At 44.0% G+C, this 22,322-nt stretch overlaps 1 protein-coding gene across 1 annotated transcript in view; it reads right to left on the bottom strand.

Annotated features, from left to right (window-relative positions):
- The window catches only part of st3gal8 (ST3 beta-galactoside alpha-2,3-sialyltransferase 8), a 46,660-nt gene that overhangs the window by 10,038 nt on the left and 14,300 nt on the right, over positions 1–22,322 (bottom strand). The window contains exons 2-4 of the mRNA XM_034082909.2: positions 1,670–2,040; positions 727–850; positions 504–642 (exon numbers count right to left, since the gene is read on the bottom strand). Of these exons, the coding sequence (XP_033938800.1) occupies positions 504–642; positions 727–850; positions 1,670–1,823 (417 nt within the window). The 5' untranslated portion in view covers positions 1,824–2,040. The remainder of the gene's footprint in view (positions 1–503; positions 643–726; positions 851–1,669; positions 2,041–22,322) is intronic.

Here is a 22,322-nt window from a genome sequence, read left to right as displayed (position 1 = left end):
CCTTGGATTATATATAGTGTACTACTGCCCTGAGTGACAGACTTTTTTCCCACTCATAAAAAAGGTGTATTCGCCGTGTGACTGCATGTGCCGAACCGTGATGTCCGAACCGTGACGGTAAGGGACAAATACGGATATCGTTACACCCCTACTGCAGATACATTTCTTCAAATAGACACAATGAGCTGTGATCATGCCATGCTTCAAGTGATTGGTGATAGGAACCCAACATTCAAGCTTTGACTGCACCTTTCATTCAAATCCTTAATTTCTGTGTGTGACATAATTGTTTGGCTGATTCGTAGCTAATGTGCTTGCACGATTCTTCCTGTTCTAAATCTCTTCATGGTTTATTGCACTTATTGTACTTTTTTTTTTAAATAAAACCAGCAGCGTAATGAAATGTAAAATATAGTTTTAAAAACATTTAAAGAATGTAAAGTACACATTTTCTCAGATGTTTTCATTATTAGCAATTGCATTTGACTGCTTTTGTCCCTCACCAGCCACCATGCGAGCGCCTGGGGGTCCAGGTTGTTGTCGGTGTCCCGGAGGACGGCCTGCTGTTTGGGGTCGTAGCGTCGGCTGAACCAGTCCGACCCCCCCAGCTCTGAAATACAGGACTCAGTACAACCACACAACCTGACAGAGGAGGACACAGAGGAGTCAGACAGGGACAAAACAGGGAATCATGGGATACAGAGTCTGTGACCTTGTGCGTCTTACCTGGGGTTACTTTGGGACATTTTTAAAGGCCTCTCCTTGGCTTTAGGTTGGGTGATGATGGGAGCTAGGGGGGTCCTTGAAGGGTCAGGGGTCGGATCAGCAGGAGGCACCGTGTGATCAACTACTGCAAACACAAACAGACAGAGAGTCAGAGAACAGTGCATCATGGGAGATCTGCTAACATCATTACCATCTGCTGCTGTACTTCTGCTACTACTAAGATGCTGCTAATAATATTATAATGTTAATATTAAATATTATTCTGAAATGTGCTATTCTACACAATAGGTACTTTTCCTTTTTGTACTTTGAGTATAATTTGTCGGCAATACTTTTATAATTTTACTTGAGTAAATATTTGGATAACACAACTAAAGCTGCTGCTACTATAGCTTTTCATTATATTATTTGTACAACAAATGCTATTTTTGTACAGTTTACAATGGTATGAAAACTGTTTTAATTTTTGTCCAACTTTGGTTGAAGTTCAAAACATTTACAACATAAGGTCAGTTTTTCCCCAGAAAGTGTTTAATCATGTGATATAATAATGAATTAAATGCGACAAAAATCTCTCGACTTATAGTAGTAATTTGGTCATGTGATAAAAATAGACTTAGCCACAGGCCACTTATAGGACGCTTCTGAAACACAACAAAAACAGCATCTGGTGGAGACAGAAGTTAGCGTGTGAATGACACCAAAACAAAGCAGCATAGTTTAGGCTGGAAAATGCTTACGATGTTACAGACATTGCATTCAACTTCCACGTTACATTTTTTTTGGTGTAAATCTGCAATTTAAGGGGAGGGATACAGCCCTGCAGAAGCACAATACAATACATTGTGGCAGTGTTATGGGAAACAAGAAGGCCTCATTTAGACCAATTTGAAAACCAATTGTACCGAAATAGTGTGGATTTACTTTTTGACAAACTCCTCACCTGTCTCCCTGCCGGTGGGCGTGGTCCAGCTGATTAGTTGCAGGGTTAGTGGCAGAGATGGGAAGTGTCTCTTTGGAATGCCCTGACTGGCGAGCATGAGGAAGAGGATGGCAGTGATCATCCAGGCAACACACAGCTTCTTCCTCAACAACATGGCTGGACGGAGGATGAGTGGGTGGTGGTGGGAGGAAGGTGGGTTTGGTTGTGAGCTGTCAGAACTGCTGCTACGTCAGCATATTTGGACCCTGTCATCTGGACATGTCAGTCCATTCTGTTGTGTCTTCCCTCAGCTTCATCTCCACGAAGTCTGAACCCTCCGTCCTCTGGTCCTCGCTGCTCTCGGATTGGTTGAGAGAGATCAAAGGTCCCACCTGGGTAAGGCAGAAAAGCACAGAGACATCAGCATCATCCAAAATAACACAGAGAAATACTGTGTTTGTCCAGTTAGAAATGGTAGAGGAGTAGAGTAACTCATATAAATGAAGAGGCAAGCACATAAATAAATAAGTACACATCCATTGTATAAAGAAATAATTAACAGAATTATAAAAGTGAAAATATAAAAGTAATGAGGTAGCTGCAAGTGACAACATTAATTGAGAGTAAAAAATGTAGTGCACATAGCAGTTGTCTCTCAGTGGTGAGGTGTTTCCTCAGTTTTAAGAGGAAACTAATTTACATTTGCTCAAAGTAAATAATTATTTCGGAGTTTTCATTCAAATGTTTTATTAAAGGTTTTCAGAGAAAGTTACAAATGTCTGTCGTGATATTTTATGATGTGATCACCCAAAAAAAAGAGAAATGCAGATTTTTTGTGATTGAGATTTTATAAATATCATTGATGGTTCCATTAGAAAGCGGCTGGACCCTTTCTTTTAAAGGTCACATGTCATGGTCCTTTCTACTGATCATAATACCATTGTTGAGGGATATTACAATAGGGGCGTTTTGGGGAGAAACTATTTGATGCAGAACATTATATTTGTATATATACTTTTTTTCTTGTTTTTATACATAATATTCATAACAACGTTTGAATGGTAGAAACATACACACTATTTATAACAAATTAATCATCCATGTTAAACTATTTATAACAAACAAAAAACAAACAAACAATTTATAACAAATATATTTTGCTTAATAAACTATTCAAAAATAATTGAGTTATACATAGCAAACCATCCATAACACACGAGAAACATACAAACGATTTATAACAAACTAATCATCAATAACAATCTCTTTGCTAAAGCACTGATGAAATCACGAGTTCACTTCACCAAAAGCCTTGAGGTTCAACACAGACAACATGAGGTCGGTAATATAACCGGACATGGTGGTCATGATGACGATTGAGGTTTATTTTTTCTAACAATGCCTCAACTTCTACCTCACAGGCAACAGGAAGGGAGATAGGCCAGCTTTTAAATGTTTGCTGATGAATGGATTCCCCCTCTTCCTCCCACACATCCTCCTCAGGCAGGAATGTCTCCCCACACACATAGTCGCTCTCTGAATACCAATCGGATCTGGATTCAGTTCAGCCTCTCCTATTTCAGCTCTCACTGTGTGTGTAGCGTAGCAGATCACACACACACACACACACACACACACACACACACACACACACACACACACACACACACACACACACACACACACACACACACACACACACACACACACACACACACACACACACACACACACACACACACACACACACACACACACACACACACACACACACACACACACACACACACACACACACACACACACACACACACACACACACACACACACACACACACACACACACACACACACACACACACACACCTTGTACTGTCTCCTTTCAAACCTGCACCTGCTTGTTGCATAAATGTGAGGCCAATTTCACATATTTGTATCAGGACCAAAACATCCACATTGATTTCAAGACATAAATCTGACGAGGTAGGACACAATTAAGTTTAAAAGCCACGCTTATTCAAAGGCTTCAGTAACAAGAAGTTCAAGACTGAAAGAGAAATTAAATACACTGAACAAAAATATAACTGCAACACTTTTGTTTTTGCTCCCATTTTTCATGAGATGAACTCAAAGATCTACATTTTCTTTGATATACACAAAATAACCATTTCTCTCAAATATTGTTCACAAATCTGAACAAATCTGTGATAGTGAGTACTTCTCCTTTGCCGAGATAATCCATCCCACCTCACAGGTGTGGCATATCAAGATGCTGATTAGACAGCATGATTATTGCACAGGTGTGCCTTAGGCTGGCCACAATAAAAGGCCACTCTAAAATGTTCAGTTATATCTCTCACAGGCTCCGCCCTCTACTGGACTCTATGGGTACTACCCTTTATGCAAGCATTCTCCCACTGAGACTTCTATAGACGTAGCCGGCCTTGGGCGGGCCTACCTGAATGCGCGCGCATCACACCGTATAAAAGGAGGCCTCGCCTCCTGACTATCATCCTACACCTCTCTTCAGCAGCGGAAGTGATTCCACGAGAGACTGAGACGTTTGAAAGAAGAAGAAAGAGTAGAAGGGAGACGAAGGGAGAGGTGCAGGCACGGAGATCCCGTGCCCGTGGCGCCCTCCACCTCTTCGGCCCACCCCGTGGAACCGGCGTGCCGGCACTCAAGGGGACGGGCTTTCCGTCTTTACGGATCTGACTGGCGTGGGGAGAAAATGTCTCCGCCCGGGACGAGGGGGCGAATCCCGCCTCCTCCCTGTATAATGAACAGATCACTACGTTTTCTAATAAGAATGAGGTTGATCTGTATCCAAATCTAAGTGTCTTTTGTTTCCACAAAGGCTACACTTAGGCCTACACACAATGTTAACCGTACAAATTCCCCATTCGCTGCCCCAGCTGTAGCTCCTGTAAAGGAGGTGGCTCGTGGGCATGCGCAGATGAGAGGGATGAACCGCAGGGAGTGCTATCTAAAGGAGAGCGCTATGCGGATACAGACATTATCGCCGGCGTATTGCTGTCAGAGAACACACTACACCTAGAGCAAAGACTCCAATGGAGTTTACCCGTAGTGGTAAAGGCTGCATTATGGCGGAGCCCGCACTCACACAAGAGCGCGTGGCGGTGCGTTCAGGGACCTTAGTAAAACACACTACGCCTATAAAGACTCTGATTAATGCTGTTTACTGTAGTGGTGAGAACAGCATTAGGGTGGAGCGCGTGCTCACACAAGAGCGCGGCGGTGCGTTCAGGGTCCTCAGTAAATAATCGGCCCTTTCTGTGTCAACCCTCCATGGGCAAGTCTTCCCTTCGCGGGGAGTTTTTGCAGCGGAACGGGTCACCAGAGAGTATCACAGCTTCATAGCTGCTGCCCCACAGCTGAGGGCTTGTCCATTAACACAATGTTCTGGGGAATGGAAACTCAGCTGTGTGCTAACAAGGTGGAGGGACAGGAGGACGCTGAAACGGGGCTATTCACTCCAGTTTTACAGCATCCCACTGTACCACATGTCTAGGGTTGCCAACCGTCCCGTATTACCCGGGACGTCCCGTATTTGAGCCAAAAGGGGCGTGTCCTGTACGGGACTTTGTTTGTCCCAGACTCCTGTGTAAAGGGAAAAATAAATGTGTCTGGCTGCGTGCCTGTGTGCTGTATGCGAAGGGCACTAGGACCGCTCAGTTGACAGGGCAGGCACAATGCTCGCACGTGTGTGTGAGATTTTCTCTGGTGGGCCGCGGGCGCAGCATCATTGTTTGTGTGGCATGTCAGCCTGTTCAGTCGTGTGGGAAAATGAGCGCTGCCGGTGGAGGAGGTGATAATGAAAGAGGAGAAGAGAGAGAGGATGTGGTTCTGGGCCCTGGCCCTTCTAAAAAGAAAATACTTGTGTCTTACAACAAACAGTGGAAGAAAAACACAGTTGGGTAAAGCCTGTGAGTGGAGAGTCAGTCAGCTGATGGGAAAATGCTGGGAAAATGGTTGGTTGAAGGATAACATTAAGTCTAATAATGATGTACCATGCATGTTCACATCATGTATACTTTGCATTACTTAATACCATTTTTCAAATATTTATTTTTTAACATTTTGGACAAAATAGCCAATTGTACATCGAGGTGCCCAGATGTCCCTAGTGCCCACCTATCCGATTTGAACATGCTGATGTACAATGTGATGTAGCCTAATGCAGGTGTTAGATCATTGTGTTTGTATTGTGTTATAGGTATGCATAGTTTTCTATGCATTTTGAGGGTTTTGGGGGGTTTGACCCCTCGAACCCTAGGGGGCTGGCTCCCCCAAAAGAATTAAATAACATAACCCCAACCCTAAAACCGAAATAAAGTAACAAAAAAAAGTAACTAAATCTGCCAGAAACCAGAAAATCGCGCGCGCGGGCGACACATGCATGTGTCCCGTTTCTCCATTTCTGGAAGTTGGCAACTCTACACATGTCTATACACTGTACCACTGTATCGCATGGACCACTGTCTTATGGGTGTCCCACACCCACCTCTTTTTATGGGCATGCGAGAGGTAAATCTGTCCTCCCAGGAGGATATCTGTTTCCTCTCAGCAGATGTCCTCCCAGGAGGATATCTGTTTCCTCTCAGCAGAGATTCAGGCTCTGGTGCAGAAACAGGCTGTGTCTGTTGTGCACCCTCAGCACAGAGAAAAGGGTCTTTCTTCCATGTACTTCCTGGTTCTCAGGAGGACAGGGGAATTCAGACCTATTCTAGATCTCCGCGGCCTGAATCGCCACATTTCCTGCAGGAAATTCCGCATGCTAACTATGAAACAGTTACTGGGGCTTGTGCAGCCAGGCGATTGGTTCACCACCATCGACCTGAAAGACGCGTACTTTCATGTAGAAATTGCTCCAGAGCACAGAAATTGTCTGCGTTTTGCCTTCCAGAAGATAGCCTACGAGTACAACAGGCTGCCGTTCGGCTATTCCCTATCCCCATGCACATTCAACAAATGTGTGGCCACAGCGCTTCAACCGCTGCACGCCCACGGCATGAGAGTTTTCTTTTACTAGACGACCTCATAGTCATGGCTGGGTCCCGGGAACAGGCAATGTTTTGCACAGCACAATTGATCACACACCTAACCAAATTAGGCTTTGCGATCAATTGAAAAAAGAGCACCCCCATACCTCACTAACAGGCGTTGTAGTTGGGAGTGGTGCTCGATGCAGGCGTGCTACGCGAAACCCTGTCAGAAAGCAGAAGTGCGTCCCTTCTCCGGGCGGTTCACAGGCTGCGACAGTGACAGCTTTAACTGTCATGCAGAGTTTGAGTCTCATGGCGGCTGCTCACATTGTGATCCCGCTGGGGTTACTGCATATGCGCCGCCTGCAGAGGTGGTTCTCCAGCCTGTGTTTGGATCCCAAGAGGCACAAACAGCGGCTGATGACCACCCCCCCCTCAGTGGGGGGCAACCTCCGGTTTTGGGGGTCCCCGGATCACCTCCGGAGGGGGTCTCCACTGGGACGGATGACCTCCTACATCACAGTGTTCACGGACGCATCCAGAACAGGATGGGGAGGGACCTGCCTGAAGAGGGCTATAGGTGTGCGCTGGGCTCTAACAGAGTTTCAAAACAGCAACCTCCTAGAGCTACGGGCGGTAGTGTTAGTCCTCCAGCATTTCATGCCCCTAATTCAAGGGAGGCATGTAATGGTCAGGAGCGACAACAGCACCACAGTGGCTTATATCAACAGGCAGAGCGGAGTCCGCTCCGCCGCCTTGTTGACCACAGCGGAGAGGCTGTGGTTATGGGCTTCAGAGGTGGTGTTAGCCCTGAGAGCCCTCCATATCCCGGGACTGGAGAACAGGGGGGCCCACCTCATGTCGAGGGGCGGCCTCCTGCCAGGCGAATGGACGCTTCACCCGGAGGTGGTGAAGCAGATCTGGGCCCAGTTCGGGAGAGCGGAAGTGGATCTGTTCGCCAGCCGGCGCAACAACCACTGTGCCCTGTGGTTCTCCATGGCCCTGGGCGACGTCCCGCCCTTGGGGGTGGACGCGTTTGCACACGAGCCATGGCCAAAGAAGCTGCTCTATACGCCTTTCCACCGCTGCGTCTCATTCTCCCCCTCCTGAGGATAGTGAGGCGAGAACGACTGTCAGTCATCCTAGTGGCTCCGGACCGCGTTGGGGCACCGTGGTACTCAGAGATGACGCAGATGAAGGTGGGCCAGCACTGGGCGGTTCCCCAGTTCTGGGGGGCGAGGTCTCAAGAGGCAGGTGCAATCGGGGCGTTACCCACTCTGGGCCGTCCTCTCCAGGCTTGGCTCCTGAGAGGGACAGGCTGAGACAGGGTGGATTGTCTGACAGTGTTATTCAGTCTATCCAGGCAGCTAGAGCTGGATCCACCACAGCCTGTTACAGGCCTAGGTGGCTAGGATTCCAGCGATGGTGTGAGGAGCGGAGAATAGAGCCCCTATCTTGTGAGTTAGGCTCTATTTTTTCCTTCTTACAGTTACTGGTGGACAGAGGGCTTGCACATTCAACAGTGAAAGTGTATGCAGCAGCCATCTCGTCCTGCCATGAGGGATTTGGTGGCAGGTCAGCCTTTAGTCAACCACTGATGTCGCGGTTTTTACAGGGGGTCAGGAGGCTGCGCCCAGTAGTGCACGCCTCCACCCCACAGTGGGACCTGCCCCTAGTGCTCGAGGCTCTGGCCTCGGGGCCGTTTGAGCCTCTGGAGCTCTCCTCTCTGAAAGCATTGTTGTGGAAAACAGCTTTGCTTCTTGCCTTAACGTCAGCCAAAAGGGTGTCCGAGTTAACTGCTCTGTCGGTGCACCCGAGCTGTTTACTGATTCGGGGTGACCGGAGCGGCGTGACACTCAGACCGAACCCCTCCTTTGTGCCCAAAACCTAAGGAGTGCGTTCAGGTCGAGGGCTATTCAGTTAGGGGGGTTTAGTCTTCCCCCCCATGGTGGGGCCAGGGAAGCTAAACTGCACCTCCTCTGCCCGGTGCGTGCGCTAGCATGTTATGTAGAACGCACGGCTGCCCTTAGACGCACCGAACAGCTGTTCGTGTGTGTGGGGTGCAGTGTGATCGGGAAAGCTCTGTCCAAGAAACGCATGGCAGGCTGGCTCTGCGAGTGCATTGCACATGCCTACGGACAGGCAGGGAGAGCCTGCCCTACGGGGGTTCATGCGCACTCCACACGGGCTGTGGCTGCGTCGACAGCCTTATTCAACGGTGTGAGTGTGGAGGATATATGCACAGTCTTGGTCGACGCCAGGCCCCTTCATAAGGTTTTATCTCTTGGACATGTCGGGCTCTTTCTCCTCGTCTGTGCTTGCAGGGGCAACACAGGACTGGACGTAATGCGCCTTCGCTGTTCTCTGAGGGTCCCGGGATGGGCGAGGGGCGCGCTGGGCCCTTACAGGGCTGGAAGAGAGCAGCACTCCACACTTTAGTCCACACACTCTGCACGGGGGGGTCCCCCCGGCACAGTTTTTTGAGCACACTTTCTACGAGGTAAGCGCAGCAGGGTGTGCTCTGTCAGCTACAGCCCAGATTTCTCCTCGGTTATAACCGGGTTAAAGGAGAATGTGGGGCAGCAGCTGCTGACCATAAAAGCCGGTCAGGGGCAGTACGGTGGAATGTTGTTTTTGGACGACAGTGCACGTATATATCACGGCTCCACCCACTGTACCCATAGTCCAGTAGAGGGTGGAGCCTGTGAGAGATATAACGTTGGGTTACGTATTGTAACCCTTTGTTATATTAGCACAGGCGGAGCCCTCTACTCAGGGCACTGTCTGTCCTATTCCGCTCGCTGAAGAGAGGTGTAGGATGATAGTCAGGAGGCGAGGCCTCCTTGTATACGGTGTGATGCGCGCGCATTCAGGTAGGCCCGCCTAAGGCCGGCTACGTCTATAGAAGTCTCAGTGGGAGAATGCTTGCATAGAGGGTAGTACCCATAGAGTCCAGTAGAGGGCTCCGCCTGTGCTAATATGACAAGGGTTACAATACGTAACCCAACGTTTTATCACACAGCAATGCCACAATGCCACAGATGTCGCAAGTTTTGAGCGAGCGTGCAATTGGCATGCTGACAGCAGGAATGTCCACCAGAGCTGTTGCCCGTGAATTGAATGTTCATTTCTCTACCGTAAGCCGTCTCCAAAGGCGTTTCAGAGAATTTGGCAGTACATTCAACCGGCCTCACAACCGCAGACCACGTGTAACCACACCAGCCCAGGACCTCCACATCCAGCATGTTCACCTCCAAGATCGTCTGAGACCAGCCACTCGGACAGCTGCTGCAACAATCGGTTTGCATAACCAAAGAATTTCTGCTCAAGCTGTCAGAAACCGTCTCAGGGAAGCTCATCTGCATGCTCGTCGTCCTCATCGGGGTCTCGACCTGACTCCGGTTCGTCGTCGTAACCGACTTGAATGGGCAAATGCTCACATTCGATGGCGTCTGGCACGTTGGAGAGGTGTTCTCTTCTCGGATGAATCCCGGTTTTCACTGTTCAGGGCAGATGGCAGACAGCGTGTGTGGCGTCGTGTGGGTGAGCGGTTTTCTGATGTCAATGTTGTGAATCGAGTGGCCCATGGTGGTGGTGGGGTTATGGTATGGGCAGGCGTATGTTATGGACGACGAACACAGCTGCATTTTATTGATGGCATTGTGAATGCACAGAGATACCGTGACGAGATCCTGAGGCCCATTGTTGTGCCATTCATCCACGACCATCACCTCATGTTGCAGCATGATAATGCACGGCCCCATGTTGCAAGGATCTGTACACAATTCCTGGAGGCTGAAAACATCCCAGTTCTTGCATGGCCAGCATACTCACCGGACATGTCACCCATTGAGCATGTTTGGGATGCTCTGGATCGGCGTATACGACAGGGTGTTCCAGTTCCTGCCAATATCCAGCAACTTCGCACAGCCATTGAAGAGGAGTGGACCAACATTCCACAGGCCACAATCAACAACCTGATCAACTCTATGCGAAGGAGATGTGTTGCACTGCGTGAGGCAAATGGTGGTCACACCAGATACTGACTGTTTTCGGACCCCCCCAATAAAGCAAAACTGCACGTTTCAGAGTGGCCTTTTATTGTGGCCAGCCTAAGGCATACCTGTGCAATAATCATGCTGTCTAATCAGCATCTTGATATGCCACACCTGTGAGGTGGGATGGATTATCTCGGCAAAGGAGAAGTGCTCACTATCACAGATTTTTTCAGATTTGTGAACAATATTTGAGAGAAATGGTTATTTTGTGTATATAGAAAATGTTTTAGATCTTTGAGTTCATCTCATGAAAGATGGGAGCAAAAACAAAAGTGTTGCATTTATATTTTTGATCAGTGTACATTCAGCCTGACACACACAATCAATGAATCACTTAAGAGACCTTAAGAAGAAATCAACCCTCACAACAGGAAATAATGAAACAGGGAGGAATCAATAAAACACAAACAAAGACAAAGTTGAAATTAATCATTATTATTTAGTTGCGAAACACCAAACAACAATGGGGAAACATTACCTGCCCTCAAGCAATCATACAGCAATGCTCCCACGAATACAAGAAACACAGGGCAGATATACGTTTTCTAAATGACACACGAACATGTTCCCTAATCATGTTTAACGCACACACATTGTCAGGTCTCCTACACTTGGACATGTTCCAGATGTAGAAAGGTCATCATCTCATGACGTCTTTAGGAGTCTTGCAGGATATTAATTACGCAATTAACAAAGACTTAACTAAATTCTAATCTAAATATAGCCTAATAATTAGCAAAGAGACGATTAGCCTCTTCTCTGGAAACTGTAATTCAATAACATACCTAGTGACTATGACTAGGTCCAAGATTGATATAACACCCTATTATGCCTTTTTAGGTTTTCCCTTCCCTTTAGTGTGTTATAAAGGTTTGTGTGCATGTAAATGGTCTCCAAAGGCTAAAATCTCTGTGTTCCCTCCAGAGAGAGTTTCTCTCCCACACACTCCCCCCCCCTGCCTGAAACGCCTCCATTGGACTCCTTTGTTTACTTCTGTTACATAATGACAACACTGTGTAACACTTGCACTTCTATTGGCCAGTGCTCGTGATAGGCTAAAGGGCGGGACATCTCTTAGTGTTTGACCAATCACAACAGAGCCAGCTAACCAATCAGAGCAGACTGGGCTCTGGTTTCAGACAGAGGGTGAAAACAGGTGCTGCAGCACAGGCAGCATGAGGAAAATAAAGAGCTTTTTGAACATTAAAACATGGAGACATGTCACAGTAAAAGCACCACATACAAATATGAAACCAGGTTTGTGGGCTGAACTGGAAGATCAACACTGACGCAAGAAGGGGATGAGCAGACTCTATTTTCTGAGGAAGCTGAGATCCTTCCACGTGTGCAGCAAGATGCTGGAGATATTCTAGTCTGTCGTGGCCATTGCACTCTTCTGTGCTGATCAACAACAGTCTCAGGGGCATATTTGTTAATGTTATTTATATCCTCCCCAGACGAGAAAGGGCAACATTCCCAGGAGAAAGGTAGGAGAGAAACGTTCCTATCAGGAAGCTAAGCTGCTCCATTAACATACGTGTTAGTCATGTGCATGTTCATTGTGCAAACTTGTCCTGGAGCAAAGGGCTTTGACACAGAAGCAGCTCAGAACAAAGTGACCTGCTGCAAGCCCGGGCTGGATTTCAAAGTCCACACAGAAAGCAGGGACACGGATCAATACCTGTAAACTATTCATGATTGGGATGAAGTCCTTTACAAAACATGTTTTCTTAGGAGTGATTTGATGAGTACAGTGAGAGTCTTGTTAAAGGGGCCCTATCATGCTCATTTTCAGGATCCTATTTGTATTTTGTGACTCTGCTCCGACATGTCTCCATGCTGTCATGTTCAAAAAGCTCTTTATTTTTCTCATACTGCCTGTGAGAGCATTCTGTCTGCAGAGTGAAAGATGAAGAGTAGAGTTTCGGTTGCATATTTAAACATAGAGAGAGGAGAGAGGGAGGGGTTGAGCTTGGTGATAATGAAAGGAGCATTCTGGAAGTTTAGGGAGTTCAACAGAAGGTAAAGGTCACACTGTTGGTGCACACAGAATGTAACTAACAACACTGCAACACATCTTCTTAAGAACATTTCCCAAGCTTAGTAAAGAAGTGAAAGCCAGTAAATATAAATAAACATGAGCAAATAAGAATCACACAATGATATTATTAAAGTAAGAAAGTGAATATAATATTTATAGTATAATAAGGAACTTTGGATGTTAGCCTTTGCAGACCATTTACATGCACACAAATAGGGGCCTTTTAAGTTTATATTAAGATATTTTCAAACTTAAAACAAGACAATGTTGGGGCCGGTAATAAAGGCTAAAAGGCCAACCCTAAGTTATTGTTCCACATATTATTGTGCACATCATTGCCTCGTATGTGGGCTCAAAATCATTTAGCACATGCCATACACATCTAACCCCTGTAGTTCCTGTGCCATACACATCTAACCCCTGTAGTTCCTGTGCTGTGTGTTGTTGTTGGTCTGTATCTTTTAACACATATTTATTTAGCCTTGATATAAATATTGGGCCTCCTGCGATTTGAGTATTGCACTAATCCATATTGCTATTCTGATCAAATGTTCATACATTGTAGAGCCATAGTCATTCACCCCCATTAACGCAATTAAGTCTACACTTTGCAGAGAATTCACTTTTTCCAAGTCAAATTACAAATTGAACTTCAAACTGAGGTTTATATACAGTAGGCCAAGGTTTACGGTGGCCCTGAAGTGCAAGACACCACAGCATTTCACAAGACACCACAGCATTTCACAAAATGCCACAGCATTTCAGAAAACACAACAGCATTTCAGAAAACACCACAGCATTTCAGAAAACACCACAGCATTTCAGAAAACACAACAGCATTTCAGAAAACAGTCAAGAAATGACGCTGCGTGATTGGCCCAACACATCAGCCGTTAGCTGTTAGCACACACTCAGAGCTCACAGCTCCTCATATCTGTTCAGAAACTGGACAAAAGTTAAACATACAAAACACAGACTGTCTGTCATTTCGAATACAGTCGCTGCTTTATTTATGTCTGTATGACGTTGTTGTGAGTGTGGACGGAGCAGCTACAGGTTAGTTTAGCCTGATCGATCCGATTCCGATTTACATGGAGATACGGCCCGCATCTTGTTTGAATGACAGGAGTAAATACAGAATTAATGCTTTATTAATTCATGGTTTTTAAGGTGCTTATCTCCATGTAAATACTATGGTAGACTACCCAATATTCGCATCGCTCTAATCGCTCGAGTTTCACCGCGGCTGTCAGCTGTGTTTGCTCCTGTCATTCAAACAAGAGGCCCTGGAGAGGGGGCGGGGCGTATCTCCATGTAAATCCTATGGGAGATACCAACTACAACAAAATGAACATATTTGACCGTGATTTAATTGTAATACACGTTTCAAAGTGATGCCGAAGTAACTACATACTGATAACGGTTAGTAAAAACCATGAATTAACGCTTTGACAAGTCTGCAGACAAGACGGCAGGCGAAAAGCTTTTAAAATGCCTGTTTTCTGAATGGAATCGGACCCATCAGGCTAAACTAACCTGTTGCTGCACCGTCCACACTCACAACAACGTCATACAGACACAAATAAAGCAGCGACTGTTTTCGCCATGACATAGACAGTCTGTGGTTTGTACTTGTTTAACTTGTGTCCAGTTTCTGAACAGATATGAGGAGCTGTGAGCTCTGAGTGTGTGCTAACGGCTGATGTGTTGGGACATATTTCGCTGTCGGGTGTTGACCAATCACGAAGCGTCATTTCTTGACTGGCAGCAAAAACAACCAAGCACAGCAGTGCTTCTCTGGCTCCTAAAGGAATACCCTTTCCGTCCAATGTGAAATGCTGTGGTGTTTTCTGAAATGCTGTGGTGTTTTCTGAAATGCTGTGGTGTCTTGCACTTCAGGGCCACCGTAAAGCTTAGAGCTCTGCCTCGTAGCGTTAGCAGGAAGCAGCCGCGGTGGCATCCTGTGGACGATCTGAGAATCGTATGTTTCCTGAAGAAATCGAGTATGTTTAAAAGCTGATGCTGGACTGAATTGCTGGCTTCAATGTGTAAGAGATGTGAAAAAGTATAATTAGTTCACAAAGTTGGAATGGGTATGATATGATTGTCTTTGTTTAATATGACCAGTAGTGTATAAATTATGTAGAATATTTAGGTTATTTGTTGAAAAAATAATGCTACACTCAATTGCTGAGTGAAATGTGTTTAAAGAAGGGGAAGTAGTAGAAAAAGATCGGTTTCATTGTATGAATGTTGTTGAAAATACTACTTATGGTATTTTTACCAAACTGACAGAATAAAAACTGATATTGCTGGATCCCAGGAAAGAGATCCGTATCCGTATGTTATTCAAACTGAAAATGAGACCATAAAGGTGAACAAAGGAAAATATTAAAGGCTTAGTTCAGACTGACTGTTATTATTGATAGAGTTAAAGGACGAAGTGGAGGGTTACTGATTATCAGCTGAGTGTGTTATGTTAGGGTTTGGAGGGAAGGGAGTGACAGGGTTTAAAAGTCACATGCTTTCCTGTACCGAGAAACTCAAGAGAAAGCACAACTTCCTGTCTCCCTCTCCCTCTCTGACCATAATGTCGACACCAGAATGGAAGCCAGCTGCTCCACTGATGGGAGTACAGCAAAGAGTTGGTAAACAATGACACCACAGAAGAAGAATGGTGTCAGTCCCAAACAGACTGCCACAGTGATGAAGATTAACTTTGATTTGATCTTCTTTATTAAACTATAATGAAGGTGGTATCTGACAGTCCTAGATTTGGTTTATTTAGATGTGTGTATTGTAATGGTTCAGTTTAGTTTATCTTGACTTTTCAAATTCCTTTTTGTCATGTAACATCGGGGGACTCAACTGTGTATGAAACCTGAGCACTTTAACAACCAAATTGAGTATCTACAGCAGGGGTAGCCAACACGGTGCCCGCGGGCACTCAGTCGCCCGCAGGGGCAACGTGAGGCGCCCGCCGGCCGGGCACGTTCTAAAAATAGCTCGCCAAGAAAATCCAAAATGTATAAAATACACAAAACAAAAAAGGAAATGTAATTAAAAGAATCTACCCTATGCATAAACGAAACCTAAATCATAGCGAACTCTATCTACTTACGACAACTCCATATCTATCTATCACCCCTCCTCCCCTCACCCCACAATGAATATCGACCAATCACGTTCTTGCTTGATTTGCGGGACCAGCGTTGCAGTCGGGAAGAAAAGCAATGTGGCACCTCCCCGCTGATTTTCCTTCTGGCAGAATCTACACATCAGCCCCATTGCCAGCCATACAACACATGAGGGCCAGAGTTTTACTCTGTGTGTTGTAACTTGCATATATGTATTCCACTTGACGCACACACACACACATGGCTTAATCTCCAGGGGGGACATGTCCCCAGCACTTTTCGAAATCCCGTTTGTGTCCCCTCACTTTACAAATATGTTTATTTTAATTTTTTTAACGCAAGCCGTTATCGCCACGGAGGAGCACAGCCTGTGTGTGTGTGTGTGTGTGAGAGCACCCCTTTATCTATTTAATATAGATAAAGTAAGAAATCATTCCAATGTGTACAATAGGACAGTACAAAAAACAGTTTAAAAGGGGAGTGATTAGTAAAATATGCATAAATAAAAAGAAAGAATGCTAACTAGGTAACACAAGATAAGAATATACAAATTTAAATGATTTGTTATTGGTTGTGATCATATTCTAAAGATGTTTGGATTATTGAAAAGTATACAGCTCCCTTTCATCTGAGTGTTGAGAGCTGTATCCATAAATGCATGTTGTGCTCAAAGTGCAGCAGATTGATGCATTTCACTTCAACATTTAAAAAAAAAAAAAAAAATCTTCCCGGGGGAGCATGCCCCCGGACCCCCCTAGAGGAAGTGAGGTCCACCCCCCAAATAAAGCAGGTTAAAATAATTAAATTGCATACATGTTCTTTTAGTAAACACTGAAAACGGGTCCCACAGACCCAAACAGCACACAAAGGTTAAAGGTAAGCAAATAATAATGTTAAAATGTACTAAATATATACACTGCAAAAAACAAAAAAAAAGAGGAGTAAAAGTAGCCCCCGACCTCATCCTAAAAAAGGTTGGTGACCCCTGATCTACAGTATACTATACAAATACTGAATGTTAACATCAGATTTCTGGTCAGATTCATAATCCTGTTGATTTATTATTCGACCAGATACATCCTGATAAAAAACATCATACAGTGTTAGACTGTACTTCATTTAGTTGGAAGTGCTCGTACAGCTGCTTGTGTTTAAACAACGTTTAACATTTGAAAACGTTAGCTTCTTTTCCTCGATATAAAAGTAAGGGATTGAAATAATTATTGTTTTGGTGTTCAAACTAAAACTCCTGAATTATTACAGAACTACTAATTGGATCAGTATTCAATTATACCAAGCTTTACTGAGCAAGTGGTTTAACATCAACATTTCATTTAATTCAATGTGTTGGAACAAAAGCAAAGACTTAAAGGAATGGTATGCTCATGACACTCATTTTTAAATAATTATCATCCGATAAAACAGACCAGTCTCTGCCAGGCTTTTTTTTTTTTTTATCCGATGACATTATCAGTGATTTTAAACTGATTATATACCGAAATAACATCAACACTGTGGGCGCCGCCATTTTCCGGACGTGACGTAAACCATGCGTTTGGTTTTCGAAGACACGTTGATCTCCATGTTATTTACTGTAGTTTCTCTCTTCAAATATGCCTCACTGTATCGCGAAATATTACCACAATTCTGATAGGAACAATCCACGGAATGCTCGGTTCCATCTGTTGCCAAAAGGTAAGCGTAAGAAGTACATTCGGAGGCAGTGGCTAGCGAAATGTGGCCGGCCCGAACCGAAAGATTCACAGGCTCATGTATGCAGCGAACATTTCAAATTTCCGGACGACTACTCTGAGAGTATGATGAAACATAACATGGGATTTATGGAACAACCATTACTTAATGGAGATGCAGTACCATCGGTCTTTCTGGTGTCATCACCGACCAGGACACCAGTTCGGCCAGTTGAGAAATCGCCCTCTGCAAGTGTGAAGCGACGGAGGAGCAGAAGTAGTGCTCGGAGTAAGAATAAGGTATGTTATAGCGCATTTCCATTGCAGCGGCTAGCCCCGTTTTAACGTCCTTTAGCGTCCAGGCCAGTTTTTGGTGGCCTTTCCATATAGCGTAGTACCGGCTAGTGTGTATTTCCCCCCAGTTTTTCCGGCCCCATAAAATCGTGATTCTATGGCCAGGGACAACGAAGCTGAGTATGCTAAACTAGAGAGGGAATCGCTAGCAAGGGTGGTACTACATGCATACATATAGTATCTTATATCATTTTCCTATTATACACACATGCATTTCCAAACATTTGGACTACCTATGTTGCAAATGTATTATCTTTTCAATTTACACACGGCATCTATTGCACGTCTGTCCGTCCTGGGAGAGGGATCCCTCCTCTGTTGCTCTCCCTGAGGTTTCTCCCATGTTCCCTTTAAACTGTGGGTTTTCTCCAGAAGTTTTTCCTTGTACGATGTGAGGGTCTAAGGACAGAGGGTGTCGTATTGTCATACTGATATGTATGGCTGAATTCCCCATCCAATCTCTTCACATTGGTCAAAACTTGTTCCTCTGCTGACGAGTCCGAACTCAAATACAGGTTTTGATAAAAAAGAGCTATAAAATCATTATTTACCGGGGAATATCGCTGATTTCTTCAGGATATGATTTAAACATAATGTTTCACTAAATACTGAAGTTTGGAATAATTATCTAATGAGTGGACCATTCCTTTAAGTGTCCTGAAGCACCAACGCAAACATGAAGCACCTTTATCTACAGTATCTGTTATTAAGAGTGTGCTAAACATTTCCGCCATAAGCCATGAAGGAAGTAATTACAGAAAAGTTTCCAAGTCCCGATAAAAATCAACTCAAAGTCTTCTGGGGAAGTCACCGCTGTCAGAAAATGTGCAGCTGAACAACAATTCAAGAAAAAGAGCAACAACGCCTCACGCTAATGCTTCAGCTAAAAGTCACTGAAGATTCATGACGAACATAAATCTCTTCCTGGGTGTCTGGACATACCGACACACTTGGCACACGCCGATGTGTTAAACACAAACAGAGATAGGTTAAACACGTTTGACCAGTCTTGAAGCAGAAACAGGACAGTCAAACTTAACAGCTAGAAAAATAAAAGTAGTTAGAAACTGAATTGAGGAACAAGAGCTCAACAATTTGGAAAAAGGTCATTTTTTTTTTTTACTGATATTTTAATTGTGCTTTGATTCACAATATTGAAGGCATTCATAATTTTTGCATCATTATTCTCATTATCATTGACAAATATGTGAAAGTTATCAGGGAGCTCGACGCTCGAGAACTGTCAACAGGAGGAGCTTCGCTGCGGGGAAGCAGTGTGTGGACCTCTTTCACCTGTCAGCGCAACTTACATGATGTGGTTTGAACACATTTAAATAATTGGAGGAAAAGTAGCAGCAAGTCGACAGGAGTTAGAGAGCAGGGTTGCGTTGCGTGCATGGCTTCCTTCTGCAGGTAACGGGGAGACGCGCTCTGGGTCTCTGGTCTCGTCTGTAGAATATGATTTGTAGACTGAGATAGTCAATATTCCAATTTCAATAGAATTTTGTACCGGATGTAATGATTACGTCTATGTTACAACCCGGCTCGTGGGCTGTAACATAAAGCAGGGAGGCGAGACGAGAGGTAAGAATTAGTGATGTTACGTATTGCACCGAGGCTTCGGAGCGTGTGTCGAGTAATCAACGAAGCTTTTTGTGAAGCCTGAATCGAGGCTTGTATCGTTTTGAGCCAGTGACGTCATCGATGACAAACGAAGCCTCGCTGCCTGTCGATACCACGTGACTGCTTCAGGAAGCGATTCAGATCGGTTGAACCGTTGAACCACAACGCTCATAATACCCATGGATGTATAATAAGAACCATATTACCCCTCCTGCACCCGGGCCCGGTGACACGATGGAATCAAGAGAGCTCAGACCCTCACTTATATAGAGGTCGGAACATGTCATAAGTATAAATAGATACATGCATAAATACATGTAGGAATAAAAACATGAATAAATAAATGAATAAATACTGGAATAAATATGTTGCTATGTTTTCAGGGAGCTTTAGTGTGTGCGCTGTGGCTCAGCTGGAAAGCAGTTGACTCACGACCGCAGGGTCCCTGGTTCAACGACTGAACAATACGTACTTTTTTTTGTTTATAAAAGTTACAGCTAAATGAGATAATGTAGTTAATAAATGTATTCTTTGATATGGTTTTGCCTTTCTCAGGCTACAACATGGTTACGTTTACGAATATTATTAAGGAATACAAATCCCTCTTTGCAATGTTTACCAGCCTCCTTAGGCTTTTCAATCACAATCATTAAACTGGAATAAATACAATATTGTTAACATGAACATATGATTTAATGTTCGTTATTTAGAGGTATTCTAAGGCTTTACTCAATGGGAACTCTGTATGAGATAGAGCACACTGTTGAGATGTCCAATCTGCCTGTTTTACACACTTTGACCAACAGGGGGTTTGTGTTCAAATGAAGCCCATGATGAAGCCTCACAAGATGAACCCTTTTGCGAACCAATTGGCTGGAAAGCTTCAAAGCTTCATAAGGCTTCATCTCACCATCACTAGTAAGAATATATAGTTTATTCTTTGAAACACAACAACTAAATAAACTCCAGCAACAAGTTCCTGAGGCTGGCGCAGAGAGAGTGAGAGTGAATAGTGAGAGCGACGTAACCGGCTGGGCTCCTCCTATATCCTGTTTCAACAGGTGTAGCTCATCAGGCAGGTATCCTCCCACAGGTGCGCCTCATCAGCACCAGAACCTGTGAACACCCACAAACCACACACACAACCCACACACACAAACAGAGGCACCCCACGTGGTGTGGAGGGGTCGTCACATCTAAAACATTTCTGAAGTGTATTCAGCTGGTCCAACATCATGTTACGGTTTACAGTATGTCCTGAAAAAGATACGCTTAGTGCACAGTTTACTATTATTAGGTACACATTGTTATAATAAACACAGTTTAATTAAACAGCCCTGCAATAAAGCATTATCTAGCAAAGTTATATTTAGTTTGAGATATGTCAAGATATGTTTTATTGCATTATTTAAGCGTTTTTAATATGCTTTCACCATATAAGATAATTTACATTACTATTACTTCGTAGAATAGTAAATCTTCATTACATTTTTTCAAAATGTGTTAATAAAGTAGGCAGAGAGGAATAATCTAATAAAAGAAGCCTCCTTCATCAACAGGCTATCACCCCAATAATTAGGATTCATCCTCTGGGGAACATTAGTTTCGGTACATGTGATGGAAAACAGTTGCTGACATATTTCACTGTAAAACCAAAGGGGTGGAACAACAAACTGATAGCGTTGCTATGTTGCGAGCCAATGGAAGTCAATTTGTATTTCATAAATAAAGTTGACTTGAATTGACTAGTCGCATTGCCTGATAAGATACTTCAATTGTTTGGTATTTTATTTAAAAAAAACTCAAATGTCTCCCTCCCTATTTTATACTTAAAAAGGGACATTTGCTATTAGTTCAAATGAAATGAAAACGACCTGCAGTTGACCTCCTTAATGACGATTATGATGTTCTATATGTGAAGTTTTATTATTTTTATTTTATTGGGGTGATATTGAGTTATGTAAGTTATGTTTTATGGTTAAAGGATATTTTAAATGCTAAAATATGCAATGAAACCAAAGAGCACCCCAAAATATCACCAGCAAAACCAACATACTATTTGCATATCTTAAATAAAAAACTGAAAATACTGTTTATGCTAAGTTTTTTGGAATTTATTAAGTATATTTCTCAAGGGGCAGTACAGTCTGTATAGCATACACGGGGACAAGAGCTCAGGAACAATCACTTATATGTTATAAGGGAGAGATGGATTGGTGTAAAGAAAACTCAGATGTATCTTATGGCGACTGCTCAACCCTATCCAACAATGAACTCTACATTTGGAAGACATAAAAGTAAAATCCACCATCCTTCTTTTTAGACTTGAGACTGAATACTCTGCATGTGTGTTTCAGTTTCCACAAAGACGGCAGAAACGGTACAGGACATTGTTATTTTTGTGTCAAGTGTCACTGACCAGAAGCAGGATGGAAAATCCTATTTAAACCGGAGGAAAAAAGTCACACGTGTAACACACACACCATTCCTTGAAAAGTGAGCTCATATGCTGCTGAGAAACACACTCACTTCCCGGTACAATCCTGACTCACAGACAGACTCAACGCTCTGTCTGAGACACTGTAATATATTACATATATTTGTACTACTTTATTGTACCTTTCATGTAATAATTATTTGTGTGGTCCAGCTGTCTATTCTGTAAAGACGTCACCCATTTCCCCGCCTTAGGACTCCTCCTCTGCTGCTCTTACTTTTTTCCCTCTTAAAAAACATTTTTATTGTGGACTTTTCCATTCCCTTT

The sequence above is a fragment of the Pseudochaenichthys georgianus genome, chromosome 5, assembly GCF_902827115.2.
Source record: "Pseudochaenichthys georgianus chromosome 5, fPseGeo1.2, whole genome shotgun sequence".
NCBI classification, from domain to species: Eukaryota; Metazoa; Chordata; class Actinopteri; order Perciformes; family Channichthyidae; genus Pseudochaenichthys; species Pseudochaenichthys georgianus.
The sequence above is the reverse complement of the archived record's forward strand: the minus strand, read 5'-3'. Positions and strand labels throughout refer to the sequence as shown.